The sequence below is a fragment of the Chenopodium quinoa genome, unplaced genomic scaffold (genome assembly GCF_001683475.1).
Source record: "Chenopodium quinoa cultivar QQ74 unplaced genomic scaffold, ASM168347v1, whole genome shotgun sequence".
NCBI classification, from domain to species: Eukaryota; Viridiplantae; Streptophyta; class Magnoliopsida; order Caryophyllales; family Amaranthaceae; genus Chenopodium; species Chenopodium quinoa.
The window spans coordinates 1256445-1268973 of record NW_018745650.1 but is presented as its reverse complement, the minus strand read 5'-3'; the positions used below and the strand labels follow the sequence as shown (position 1 = coordinate 1268973).

Below are 12529 nucleotides of genomic sequence, written 5' to 3'. Positions count from 1 at the left end.
TACTTTAAACATAGTCCGATCTAATTGTCCAAATATATAAATATATAACTATACGTGCGTGAGTAATATATGTAAAATCACCTATTAAATCTGCAAAGACAAACAACTAATCGAATTAACGTGTAACATACATCTATTTAATAGAGCGGCACTTCTCCCGTTCTCTCTATCTTATTAAAAGAAAACCCTAATAAATGAGTCAATCTAAACAAGAGTAAAGTTGTTACGAAAAGTTTGAAAAAAAAAACATAATGAGTCAAGGATAGATCACAGATGTACACCCATGCCTCAAATAGGCACAATTGATATTAAACTCAAAAATAAAAGTAAACAAACAAAAATAGTAAATCATGTACTTATGTAATTATATACTCCATCTGTTTTCGTATTAATCGCAATACTTTCTTTTTACATTTGTTTTATATTAATTGCAACACTTCTATATTTGAAAAGGACCACCATTATTTTATAATTTCACTCTCTCACAGTCTCACTAAACCCACTTTTACAAATATATTATTATTTCTTTTTTCTACCAACCCCATTTACACTGCTTTTTTATTATTCTCTCTCCTATTAACAATACTTTAAACTTCGTATTATAAAAAATCATTTTTTGAGCCCTACACTATAAATTTTCTTAAATTTAGTGAATATTCTAGTGTTACAGTTAATACGAAACAAAGAGAGTAAAGTTTATTATTATTTAGAATAGAAAGAAATTTATAATTAATGGGGGTGGTGTAGGGTAGAATACTAGAAAATGTACATACTCCCGATTCCCCCACCAAAAGGAAGAAGACAAAAGAAAGAATAAGTAATAAAGAGGGATTTCAGTCTCCACTCAATTCGTAGCTTAAATTTAGTACGTTGTACACAACAAAACATAAACTCTGAACTCTGAGGAAGGCAGACGTGGGTGTGGGTTGGGGTTTGGGGTTTGGGTTTCTCACATCAGATCACCTTCCTACCTTCTTGTCTCCTTCCTCCCGTTTTATTCTTCTTCCATCACCCTGCTTTTATTGTATCTTTTTCTTTCCACACTACTTAGATTCTTTTTATATGTCTTCTAATCCTGCCAATCTAATATGGACTCATCATCAATACTTGCATCATATGACATTTTTATATGTCTCTATAATTACTCTTTCTGTTTTTGACCTTGTAAGAGGTGTCAAAAGTTGGCACAATTCAAAACAATTCGGTTTAATATGAACTGGTCTGATTTAGAATTTGATTTGCATGGACACATCAACAAGTTAACAAGACTCAAATAAAAAATGACCTACTGACATCTAGACATGATTTGAACCTATTCAATGATGTTGATTAACAACTCTACTTGTTTGGCTTCTAGAGGTTAATTAGTTGTTAGATGTTAGCTATTTGTCTGTATTGGCTATTTGGCTTATTAGAGGCGTCAAACTTAACCAACTCGAAGCATCCCGACCTAACCTAAATAAATCTAATCAAGAAATAATTAATTTGCATGGCCACAAGAAGCTAGCATGACCCAAATTCAAAAAAAAAATTCACTTCAACTACACCTGACCAGAACGTAACCAATTACTCGAATTAACACCTCTAATTGTTTGGCAATGAGTGGTTAGTTGTTAGATTTTACTCCGTAATTGTTTGTCTGAGCTATTTTATTGGCTAACTATTTATATACGTAGTTTAGGTAACAGTTGTTTGGTAAATAAAATTTAATTAATAGATACTCTATCCGTCCATATTATTTCTCCTGTTTCGGGGTTTTTTGATGTCCTGCGGGAGAGTTACAATTCAGGGACTGGTCTCCTTGCGCCTGTACCTGCAAAACAACGGAGACTCCTTGTGGTAGGAGTTCTGCCTCCGACGGTCAAGTTAGTACTTGTTTGAGGAGTAATAAGTGCGGAAAAGTAAAGGTTGGGAGATCTGGTTCCTCTAGGGGAGGAGTGATCAGTGTGTTTAGGTTCTCTAGGTGAGAATAATTAATTGCTGAATCTCGCTTTAATGAGGATTAATGAAGGTATTTATATGCCTTGGGATGCGTGCCAGTCCTAAGTTTAGGTCAACCTAGGGCTGATTGAGCTTCCACAAGACTTTGGGCCTAGGTGGCCGGTTTTCCCATTTGTCATGGGGGGAGGCCATGTGTCGTAGCATAAGAGGTCCAAGGTGGACTGGTCAACACTTGACACGTGGCAGACTCCAATTGGTCCATGTGGCGGACACTTGGAAGAGCCTAAATGGTACACTTGTCAGATGATGATTGGTAGGGAAAAATCCTCTAATCATTTGCCCCTCACAGGTGGCACGTGACTGTTCACTTGTCACCTGTGACAGGTGTCGGCCTGTAACAGGCGACGACGTGCTACAGGTCTCGCCCTATGACGGGCCCAACATTTTTCCCGCTCATTTTTTTTGAATTTTGGAAGCGACTCTTCAACTTCCACAAAATCCCTATATAAGGGCCTTGACCGAAAGTCTTTTGTTCACACTTTGCATTTTCTGAAAGAGAACACTCGGACCCTTGCATTTGAGCTCTAACACTTTGCAATTTTTGGACTATCGACTGTTACTGTCTGGCCGCCTACTTTCACTGGACGACTGCTTTTTTCTTCTACCAGAACTTATATTTATTCAGGTAACCGTATGTTTTTTTTGTGTTTTTCTTTACTTTCTTTTTTGTGAAATATGGTACCTCGAAAGCATACGACACGGCCTAGGTTAGTGATCAGCCGGTCACCGGGGACAGCTGAATCTAGGACTAGGAGTGCCGCCTGCCCCTTTTTGGACCACTCTTCACCCTTTATACATAGCCCGACTGTCTCTGTGTCTGTGCAGAACATAATGGCCCGAACTAAGAGGACAACTAGATACACTAATTCACACGGCTCCTCATTTTATGTGCCGGTGAGCGAGACATCAGACCAGTCACCGGCTGTTGAAGGACCACAAAGCGGCTCTGTGGCCGCGAGCTCTGAGGAGGGGCCCAAGGTGGTCCCTTCGCACTTTACTGTTGACCTGGCCAGTCGGCAGTTGACCCCTGAAGAAGAAGAGGATTCGGCCCCCTTAGGAGAGGGGAGGAGTCAGACTTTTCTGATAGTGAGTCTGACTCTAGCTCTTCAAGTCGCTCTTCTGTAGGTTCAGAAGAAACACATTCTCGCTTGCATAAGGCGAGGCGTTCTCATTCGGTTGATAAGGGGGACGACTGGGCTGAACCATCCGCCTCCCACAGGGAGTTGCATACCCCTTACTATTTCCACGTTCCCAAGGGCCGAATCAAGGCCATGAAGGAACGCTTAGACTCTTTTCTATTGGACCATGTGATGGGTGCCGATTTTCTACCATTTGTGCCGGATGCTGAAGATGGTGTCGTCTGGCCTGCTGGCGCCAGCTATGGGGACGCCTGCTTTGGCTGTTATGAGGCGGCCATTAAGGCGGGTCTTCGATTTCCCCTGCATCCGGTCGTTCAAAAAATCCTCGACGGATACGAGGTGGGGCTATGGCAATTAGCCCCAAATTCCTGGTTCAACATCCTTAGCTATGTAGCCGGGTGTGAAATGCATGGGGTGGAGCCGAATTTTGAGGTGTTCACCCATATGAACTATTTAAGACGGACCCCCAAGGCAAGCGGTACCGGCTGATACCAAATAACGAGCCATAAAGGCTATCTGATGACGAGGGGGAAAGAAAACAAATGGAAGGATTGGAGAAACATCTTCCTTATCATCGACAGTCCCGACAAGCTGCTGAACCAGCGCTATAATAGTTGGAACGGAGATCTACCTCTTCTAGCAGGCGGTCGTAGCATGCCACTTGTTCCCCTCAAGGCTAAGGAAGAGATCCTGGAACGAGAGCTTTTCAAAGTAGAGATTAGGGCCAACTCTACTACGAGGAACGAGAACAGGTGCCCTTACACTGCGTCCCCAAAGTCAAGTGGCTCTATGATGAGTACTTTCTGGCCGCCTGCGGCCTTAGTAGTCGGACCTCTAGAGGTAGCCGACCACTTGAGCATGTATACGCATCTTTTGTTTTATTTCTGAGTTATTTCTAACTCTTTGTGTTCTTATTTGCAGTTGAAGCTATGGACCACATCTCTGCGTCCAAGAAAGCGGCAGCCTTGTTGCGGACCTCCATCCTGCACTAGAAGCAAACCGCAACCGACTCCGCCAAGGAGGGGCCCCTAGTGAGTTCTGAGCCTTGTACCCTTGTCTTTAAACCTTGATTCTATATATATATGTTGACCATCCATCTATATTTTGCAGGCGGGCACATCTAAGCCTTCCTCTTCATAACAGGCAGATGCGAAAGCTTGCAAACTGGCAATAGGGAGCTCGCCTGGCTCCTCCAAGAAACGGCCGGCTGAGAAGCCGGCGCAGACTACCCCACAAAGTGTGGGGAAACAAGTTTAAGTCCCAAGGGATTGTCGGCCGCCGAGAGGTATAATCTAGCTCTGCTCACTAGTAGAAAAATTGAATTCCGCACCGCACTTTTCGTACCGGTTCTTGAAAACCGGTGGGAAAAGAAATGGATGGGATTGGAAAATAGAGTTTTCGCACCAACCAAACCGGTGCGAAAAGTGAGTTTTTCCCACCAGTTCTAACCGAACCGGTGCGATGCTGTTGCTTAAAAAAAAAACCCGGTCTGCCTCTAAAATTATACTCTTTCTGTCTGTCTTTCTTTCTCTTTCCTCCATCTCTTTCCCTTTCCTTTTCTCTCTCCTTCGATCTCCTTCTCCACCGGCGGCGGCCACTTTCCCCTCTAAATATATACTCTCGCTTTTTCTTTCTAGATCAATCGTTTTTGGAGTGAGTATTTTCGGATTTTCGAACTGGGTGGGTGTTTTCGGGTGAGTGTTGAGTATTTCTTGGTGGAGTGAGTTTTGGTGGTTAAGGTTTAGTTTCAAGCAGGCGGCGCCTTCTAATCCGTGCATCCCCCATTGAAGAGGCAGCTTCTGAGGTAACTTGTTGTTTGAATCTGATTCATTTTAATTGTCAATGCGATAAGTTTAGGGTTTGAAATCTCAATTATTTTTGATGTTTGAATCAAATTTACCTTTGAATTTTTGACCCTAATTTGTAATTGAATCAAATATCCCTTAAAATATGTTATTTTTCGAGCATAATTTGATAATTGAATCAAGTAACCCTAAAAATATGTGCTTTTTCGAATTTTGATTGAATCAAATGGGCTTCTGTTGAATTTTGATTTGATTTGCATGTGAATAGTTTACCGTGCTTTTAATTGCGATGATTGCATCCTGTTTATCTTATGGATTGTTAATGATTGCTTACTGTCATTTGAATCAAAAATTAAGAAAAACCATTTTGTAATAGTACATTTTTTTAGAAGGGATTGTTGTTATATGTAATTGAGAAAATGGGGTTGTAATTTTTAATAATAGTCTTGAACCAGAAGGAGGCTGATGTTGCAAAAGCAAATGTCGAGCTTGCTGCTTTGAAGGCCGGTTGGTCTTAGTCAGCTCAGTTGGCAGAAATTGAGGTTGAGCGGGCTGTTTCCCTTAGAGGGGCCGAGTTGCAAATCGAGGTGGAGAAGAAAACTACTAATTCTAATGAGTATTTTCTTAACTTGTTAAGAGTATATGTTTAACATTTTGCTTTTCTTATCTAGTTCAGTTTTCTTTACTGAAATTATTAGCTGTTAATGATTTTATCCTCTTGTGTAAGTATCTGTTTAGTTGATGTTTATGCTGAGCTTTTGTTAATAATTTTTTTTTTTTCATTTTTACATGTTTGTTAGCTCTGTATAATTATTGATGATAAAACTTGTATGCTATTGATGTTATGTTAGTCTCTTTACCTCTGCATTTTCGTACCAGTTGAATTCGGTGCAATGGTTAATTTGCAGTTTAAAATAAGAAGGTAAAATAGGCCAGGTTTTTGTTGGTTAGTTTGTAATTTGGTTTTACATGATACCTTGAGCAATGTGAAGAGTATGCCTATCTTCTAGGGTTTTGTTAGTTTAGAATTTTCAATATTATTATAGGTTATTAGTTCTGAAATATATTGGCATTTTCTAAGGTTTTGTTAGTTTAGAATTTTCAATATTATTTTTATTAGCTTCTAATTTTCTGGGTTCTATTGGTTTAAGAAGAAGTAATTTAGAAGTAAGACAATTTCCAATGTGGGAAGGTGTTTTAAACAGTATCTCATCCTCTTAGATCTTTAGCTGCTGCTGTTGGATGCTGTCTTTGTTTTTCCAGGCGGCTGAACTGTCAGCTGCTTGTTCTGCTTACTGCTGGTTGATCTGCCTGGTTCTGTTGTGGCGGAGCTCTACTTGCTACTCCTATTCTTTGTTGGGTGTTGTTGTTGCTGTGTCATGCTTTAGTCAGAGTAGCTTTGTGTTTCTGCTAGTTTGCTGTTGTTGGGGATGGCTGTCGAACTTTTTCGTGCGGCAAGATTTACTACTCTGTTGTTCACCTCTTGACATACAGTGTATAATATGAAGTATTTATTATTTTTTCATTATGCTTGCCAGTTGTACATTCTGTTGATGCTTAAATTTTAAATGATTGTGGTACTTCAAACTTTGAGGTCTGTCCTCCCCTGAAGTTTACTAGGGGAATTTGTATGTTACATAAAATGCGTCAAAGCATTGACCAATGATGGAAATCTATATATTTTGAGTAGTTGCATATGGATGTCTGTCGCTATTAGCCTTTACTTACCACCATCACCATTCACTTCATAAAGCTCTCTTTCTCTCCATGCATATATACTTACACGAACACACACACACACACATTTATCTATCTATCTATCTATCTATCTATTGTGATGATGGTATGTATATGGTTTTTGTGATTGCCCTGTGCATGAGTTATGCACATGATTTGTTAAAGCTATGAGATCTGAGGGCTTTTGACAAGTAGTATGACGCCATTGTTTGTTTTGTACATTATGATATTAGTTCTGTTCTAATTAATTCCATTCTTTGTACTTGTTCAGGGGTTTGGGTTTTGTTACTTATCTCCTCCTTTGGTTTAGGAAATCAGGAATCAATTATTTGTAGGGTGTTACTGCTTTAGATAAGCATACGAGTAGCACTTAACTTTGCGTGCAATCCCCCTGAATCCCTCCCTAATGGTGGATATTTTGATGTTGTTTTATAAGCTTCATCTCCCAATGTTTTGAAATATTTTCAGATGATGATTGTTTCTTTGAATTTGTATATCCAATCTCGATGTCAGTTACTTGTCTACTCTGTAGTAGTTAACTAAACATTTGAATCCCCTATATATTATAACAGAGTAGGTGATTTTAAATTATGTAATCAAATCTTGGGATTTTTTTGGTACAGTCATTCTGGTAGTCTCAAGGAGATTCATGAATGTATTATTTGTAAATGTGTTGAATTTTACTATTTTTAATAACAGGTTACCAAGTCTTAGATTGTTTATCATGTTATATAATTTGCTGGTCAATTGGTTAACTATAAAGTAAAACCAGTCACTCTTCAACAATTTCTGAAGTTCTCCTTATTTGTGCACTTGCAGATTCCTCACTTGAGACCCACTGAGTACAAGAGGTCTAGATTGCCTAGGAACAGAAGAACTGTTAACCGTCCCTACGATGGAGTTCTTTCCGGTAGTGCTGTTAGAGAGCGGTATAGTCATAAATTTTATTATTTTTGGAAGTAAACGTTGTTAAATCTTTTTTACTTTTGAATGGAGGTGAAGCTAAGTGTAGTTATTATAAATAATTTTATACAATGAGTAACTTATTTTGTACCTCTTCCATTTTATTTATACTATGCATTTTTTCTAGCATTCCTTCCCCAATCTCAAGATCTCTTAGGAAGTCAAATATCCCTAAAAGTCAACGATAATGACTCATTTTATCCTTCTAGTAGCCACCTTCCTCCTCTTCTCCCTTCCATCCACCACCGCGGTAAAAACTACTCCCATCCTCAACATCAATGGCCGTCCTCTCGAAACGGGTTCCAACAACTATATCCTCCCAGTGATCCGAGGCCGAGGCCGAGGCCTAACAATATCTCCTAAAAACGCTACAGAATCATGCCACTCTACGTAGCCCAAGAAAACCACGAAGTCTCTAATGGCCTACCCCTTAAGCTCTACACGACTAATCCAAATGAAAAAAGAATCCCTCTAGGCTCCGACGTTTGCTGTTGTTGGGGATGGCTGCCAAACTTTTTCGTGCGGCAAGAGAGGAAGGCAACGGTGAACCTGAAAGGCTAAGGTGATCATTTCTGTTCTTGAGGTCTTGATGTTGTGTATGTAGGTTGCTGCAGTTGGTTAACCAGACACCATATTATACAACCAAGAGCTCATATGACTGGATTATGCAGGATTTTTTAAGGGACAGTACAAAGGTTCAACAGTTGGTTGAGTTGTTTTACCATGTAGTTTGTGCAGTTGATGGTATTGCAGGGGAGCGTGTGTCGATGAGGGTAAGGTGCTATAAACTGATTAGTGTTATACAAATTATTCCTAGTATCACTTCTAAAGTTCTAAGTTCTAACGATTCTCCCGGAGTAAAGATAGTACAATTGAAGTAGTGCTTTGATTAATTTGTTACAATCCCCTTGTAATTTTGGTAATCTATACTGCTTTTTCCCAGGTTAGGTAAGTGAATATTTACGAATTAATTTTTTATATCTATTTAACAGGTTGATTTGGATTGTTCAAATGGGCGCAATACAATTGGTGTGTTTACTCATAAGAGTTTGTCAGTGTAAGTATCAAGTTTATAGTTTTAGCCCAGCTCTTACTATCTTAAGATTCTGACCTGCTGGTTGTGTGTTTTATCGCTTGCTGCACTTTATGAAATTTTAAAAGACACCATATTCCCAAAATCAGCATTGCTTGGGATCTTTTGATTTTAACAGACCTTTCAGAATATTTAATGGACTTTTGCAGTGTCTATCTCTAGTGTAATGCTTTCTAATAAACGTGTAGGATACTTTAACATAGATAAATATGCTGTTAAAGAAAATAGAACTATATACTGGGAGTGGTTATATATTCTGAGACGCAATCCATGTAAGAAGGTAGGACCCTACTGTTGGTATGATGGTCTTAGTATTGATGCAATACTACCTGGTGATGAATTTAGTAGAGGACTTTTGTTATGTCTCTACCAGGAATCTTCTAGCCATCATCTTTTGTTGTTGCTTGGCTTCCTTTTGCTGGTTTGCTTTGGCTTAGGGGCTCGTTGCTGCTGTTTTCCTCTTCTTGGGTGGAATTGAAGCTTGTTTGGCTGCTGCCTTCCATATGCTTTCTGCCAACTGTTTTTTTTTATTATTTATTTTTGGGTTTTCTTTTGGCCTTTTTGGCCTTCCATATATATTTATTACAGTTGATTGCTTATTTGAATATATAAAGTGACTATGTTGTCTAGTAATTGCTATGATGCTAGCTGCTGTTGGTTAATGTGCTACTTCTTACATGTGCATGTTTGTGTGTGTTGGGATGGCTGCTGTTGCCTGGTTACTGCAGGCTAGTTGGCTGTTGTTGACTGGGTGCTACTGCCTGGCAGATGGATTTCCTAGAATACTTGAAGGGAATAAGGAGGGAATGAGTGTAATCACATGTGTACTTTATATTTTTTCTTCTTCAGTTTTTTAAAGTGTAATATTACAAGTTATTGAAGAAAATATATGTGATTTATGTATATTATGATTATATATAAGTATTTGGTATAATTTAAGTGAAAAAAAATGCAAAAATTTTTTATTTTGTTTTAATTTTTTAGGGTATTTTTGGCACCGGTTTTGGTAAAGAACCGATGCTAAAATTTTTATTTTAAAATAATTTTAGGGACTTTTGGCACCGGTTCTATATCAAAACCGGTGCGAAAAGTCTAATTTCGCACCGATTTTGAACCGGTGCGAAATGTATGGGGTTTGAGCACCCCCCAAATCCGGACCGGTTCAAAACCGGTGCTAAATGGGGGGTTTGAACCGGTGGGGATTTCGTATTTTCTCATAGTGGCTAGACTTAAGCTTTTTCTTCAATGTTTTCTTCATTATTTTGACCTTTCCATTCTTTGGATGCAGGCGGCCCTCAAAACCAGACTTGGTCGAGATGGCCAAGTCTATGATCAAGGTTATCCCTCCAGAGGAGAAGGACACGGTCAAGGGAGTCGGCACCCTTGACTTAGACGGCATCATGGGTCTCCTATCTGAGGTATACTTAGAATTTTATAATATCGACCTTGCCTGCCGCCTGTTATTTTCATACCTGGCGCCTGTTTTGTTATTTTCCAATCTGACGCCTGTTTTTCCCTTTTTCAGACCCTGCTGCGAGTACACGGCCTCCGTAGGCCGATTAACGCCAAGAATAAAGAGGTAAAGGCTGCTAAAGCTATGGCCGCCTCTGACTCTGATAAGGCAATGTTTCAAATTGCCCAAAATGAAATTTTGACAACTAATATTCTTTATTATCAGGCGCAGGCCACTTCCACTATCCGCGCTGAGCTGGAGGCGGCCAAGAAGAAGAACAACGAGCTGGAGCAGGCGGTCAAGAGCCTCAAAGATGAGCTGCAGCCCCTTAAAAACATCGCCCATAAGGCTGAAGGTCTGCAGACGTCTCTTGACACACTCAAGGAACGCCTGGAGAAGCAGGAGGCGGCCATCACCAAAGATCTTAATGCGAAGGCCGAGGCTGAAAAGATGGCTTTAGCTCAAGCCATGATGGAAGACTCGGCTCAGATCATGAAGATGACCTGGACATCCCTCTTCCCAAAAGCTCACTATGCTGCCTGGGATAAGAAGTTCAACGCTTGTACTGAAGAGCACAACCGAATGATCATGCAGCAGGCGGTTGGCGAAGATGAGGCGGCCGACTCCAACTCTGAAGAGGAAGAAGAGGTGGTAGCCCTGCAGCCGATTGAGGTGGATGTGTCTAAAGAAGCTGCCCCTGATGCCGAGACAAGTAAGAAGGATGCTTCCAAGAACCAGGCGTCCCTTGTTGATCAGGCAGCAGTCAATACCGAAGCCCCGCCTCAATCTTAAAGCTTTTATGTCTTTAACTTTTCTTCGGCCTGCGTGCCGTTTATTCTTGTATCACTTTACCCGGCTAGGGGGCCGGGGTATTGAATATTTTGCTGGTCTTTATGGCCGGCTGTTTATATGAATTCAGCGACCATCTTTTGGTCATCTTTGATCACATAATCTTGTTTTATGCTTTATTTTTGCAAAGTGTCGAGGATCCTTGATATCCGCTTGCATGTCATACCGACTGTTTCGGCTAAAAATGTTTTTAAAATTTGTAACGTATCGTAAGCCAAAGATTGCGAACAGGTACTAGGTACCGACTGCCTACGCCCCTGGACGACTGATTGTCTTGGTTCCAGGTTAGGCGATCAGTCGACCATTTACCCAGTCGGACCCCCAACGTATTTTAGGAAACACGTTAAGTTTGTTTAACTTTTTCAAGTTAGAAAGGGACAAACCACTTATACCCAGCCCGCCTATTTGTTTAAATAGGAATAGTTCTTGAGTCCCTGTTTGCCAAAAAACAGTTGACCTACGAACCAGATTTTCAAACATGTTTGGTTTAAAAAGAAATCGTCTTCGTAGGGGTCATGGTACGAGAGCTCTTCTTTTCCTTTGGACAGGCGGACTCGTCATACCTTTTTGGATCCTAACTAAGTATGATAAAGTGACTTATGAGTAATCTTTGAGATTACCCATTCATCAGCTTTTATGCTTGAGTAGTAGAGGTACCAGGCGGCGGAGGCCAGCTGATCCCCTTGGTTCACCAATTTTTGTTGGCTATTTACTCAAGAGGTACCAGTTGTACTTATCCCAAGTAATACAGACGGTCATCCGACGCGGATGTTAACTGCTAACACTTGTTTGGTTTAGTGTTAGAGTTATCCTTGTCTCAAAAACGGCTACGTGGTTGCCCCTGGGGACAATCGTCTAGGTGTCGTGTAATTAGTTTATAGAGCAATGTTCCACCCAAAAGGGAGCTGCTCTCTGCGACGAATTTCATCCGGAGGGATGCCGTCGGACGCCTACTATTATGTTGGGACAGGTCGTATTAGTTTAAAGATTGGATCAGTTGGTTGAGCGCCTGGTCTGATCATTCGGCCATAGGCCTTGGGTAGTTCATGGAAAACTAAGTATAGGAGAGTAGCCGACTGTATAGCTACAGGCGGTGTGCCCCTCTTAATTGAATGCATATTTGAGTAATATGGAGAGTAGCCGACTGGTTTTCCAGTTGGCATGCCCCTCAATTGATGAGATAATGGAGAGTAGCCGGCTGCTAAATGGAGCAGTCGGCATGCCTCTCTATATACAATATAGATGAAGAAAAATAGCAAACTTTATTAGTAGCTCTCGGCTATTTACATCATTCAAAAATAATACTTCTTTAAATTATCTACATTCCAAGTTCGAGGTAAGGGTTGGCCGTCTGGTGTTTCCAGGCGGTAGGTGCCGTCCTTGACCTCTTCATAGATTCGGTAGGGTCCTTCCCAGTTGGGAGTTAATTTTCCTGACTCATTAGCCCTACCGACTACTTCCATCTTTCTTAGTACAAAGTCCCCCACTT

At 40.4% G+C, this 12529-nt stretch overlaps 1 protein-coding gene across 1 annotated transcript; it reads left to right on the top strand.

Moving 5' to 3' along the window:
- The first annotated feature begins 2832 nt into the window (after window positions 1–2832).
- On the top strand, window positions 2833–11137 carry LOC110716886. The gene is made up of 8 exons (XM_021895537.1): window positions 2833–3087; window positions 5464–5532; window positions 7502–7611; window positions 8250–8418; window positions 8638–8702; window positions 10027–10156; window positions 10264–10317; window positions 10417–11137. The coding sequence occupies exons 1-8, from the start codon at window positions 2833–2835 to the stop codon at window positions 10981–10983; spliced, it is 1419 nt and encodes a 472-aa protein (XP_021751229.1). The 3' UTR covers window positions 10984–11137.
- Window positions 11138–12529: the final 1392 nt, after the last annotated feature.

Bases quoted from the DNA above. Each gene is read 5' to 3' on its own strand.
- LOC110716886 (XM_021895537.1), top strand. From the start codon at position 2,833: ATGGCCCGAACTAAGAGGACAACTAGATACACTAATTCACACGGCTCC. The intron at 3,088-5,463 runs GTGAGTCTGACT...GGTTGGTCTTAG, and splicing joins GGAGTCAGACTTTTCTGATA to TCAGCTCAGTTGGCAGAAAT. The intron at 5,533-7,501 runs GTGGAGAAGAAA...GTGCACTTGCAG, and splicing joins GGGCCGAGTTGCAAATCGAG to ATTCCTCACTTGAGACCCAC.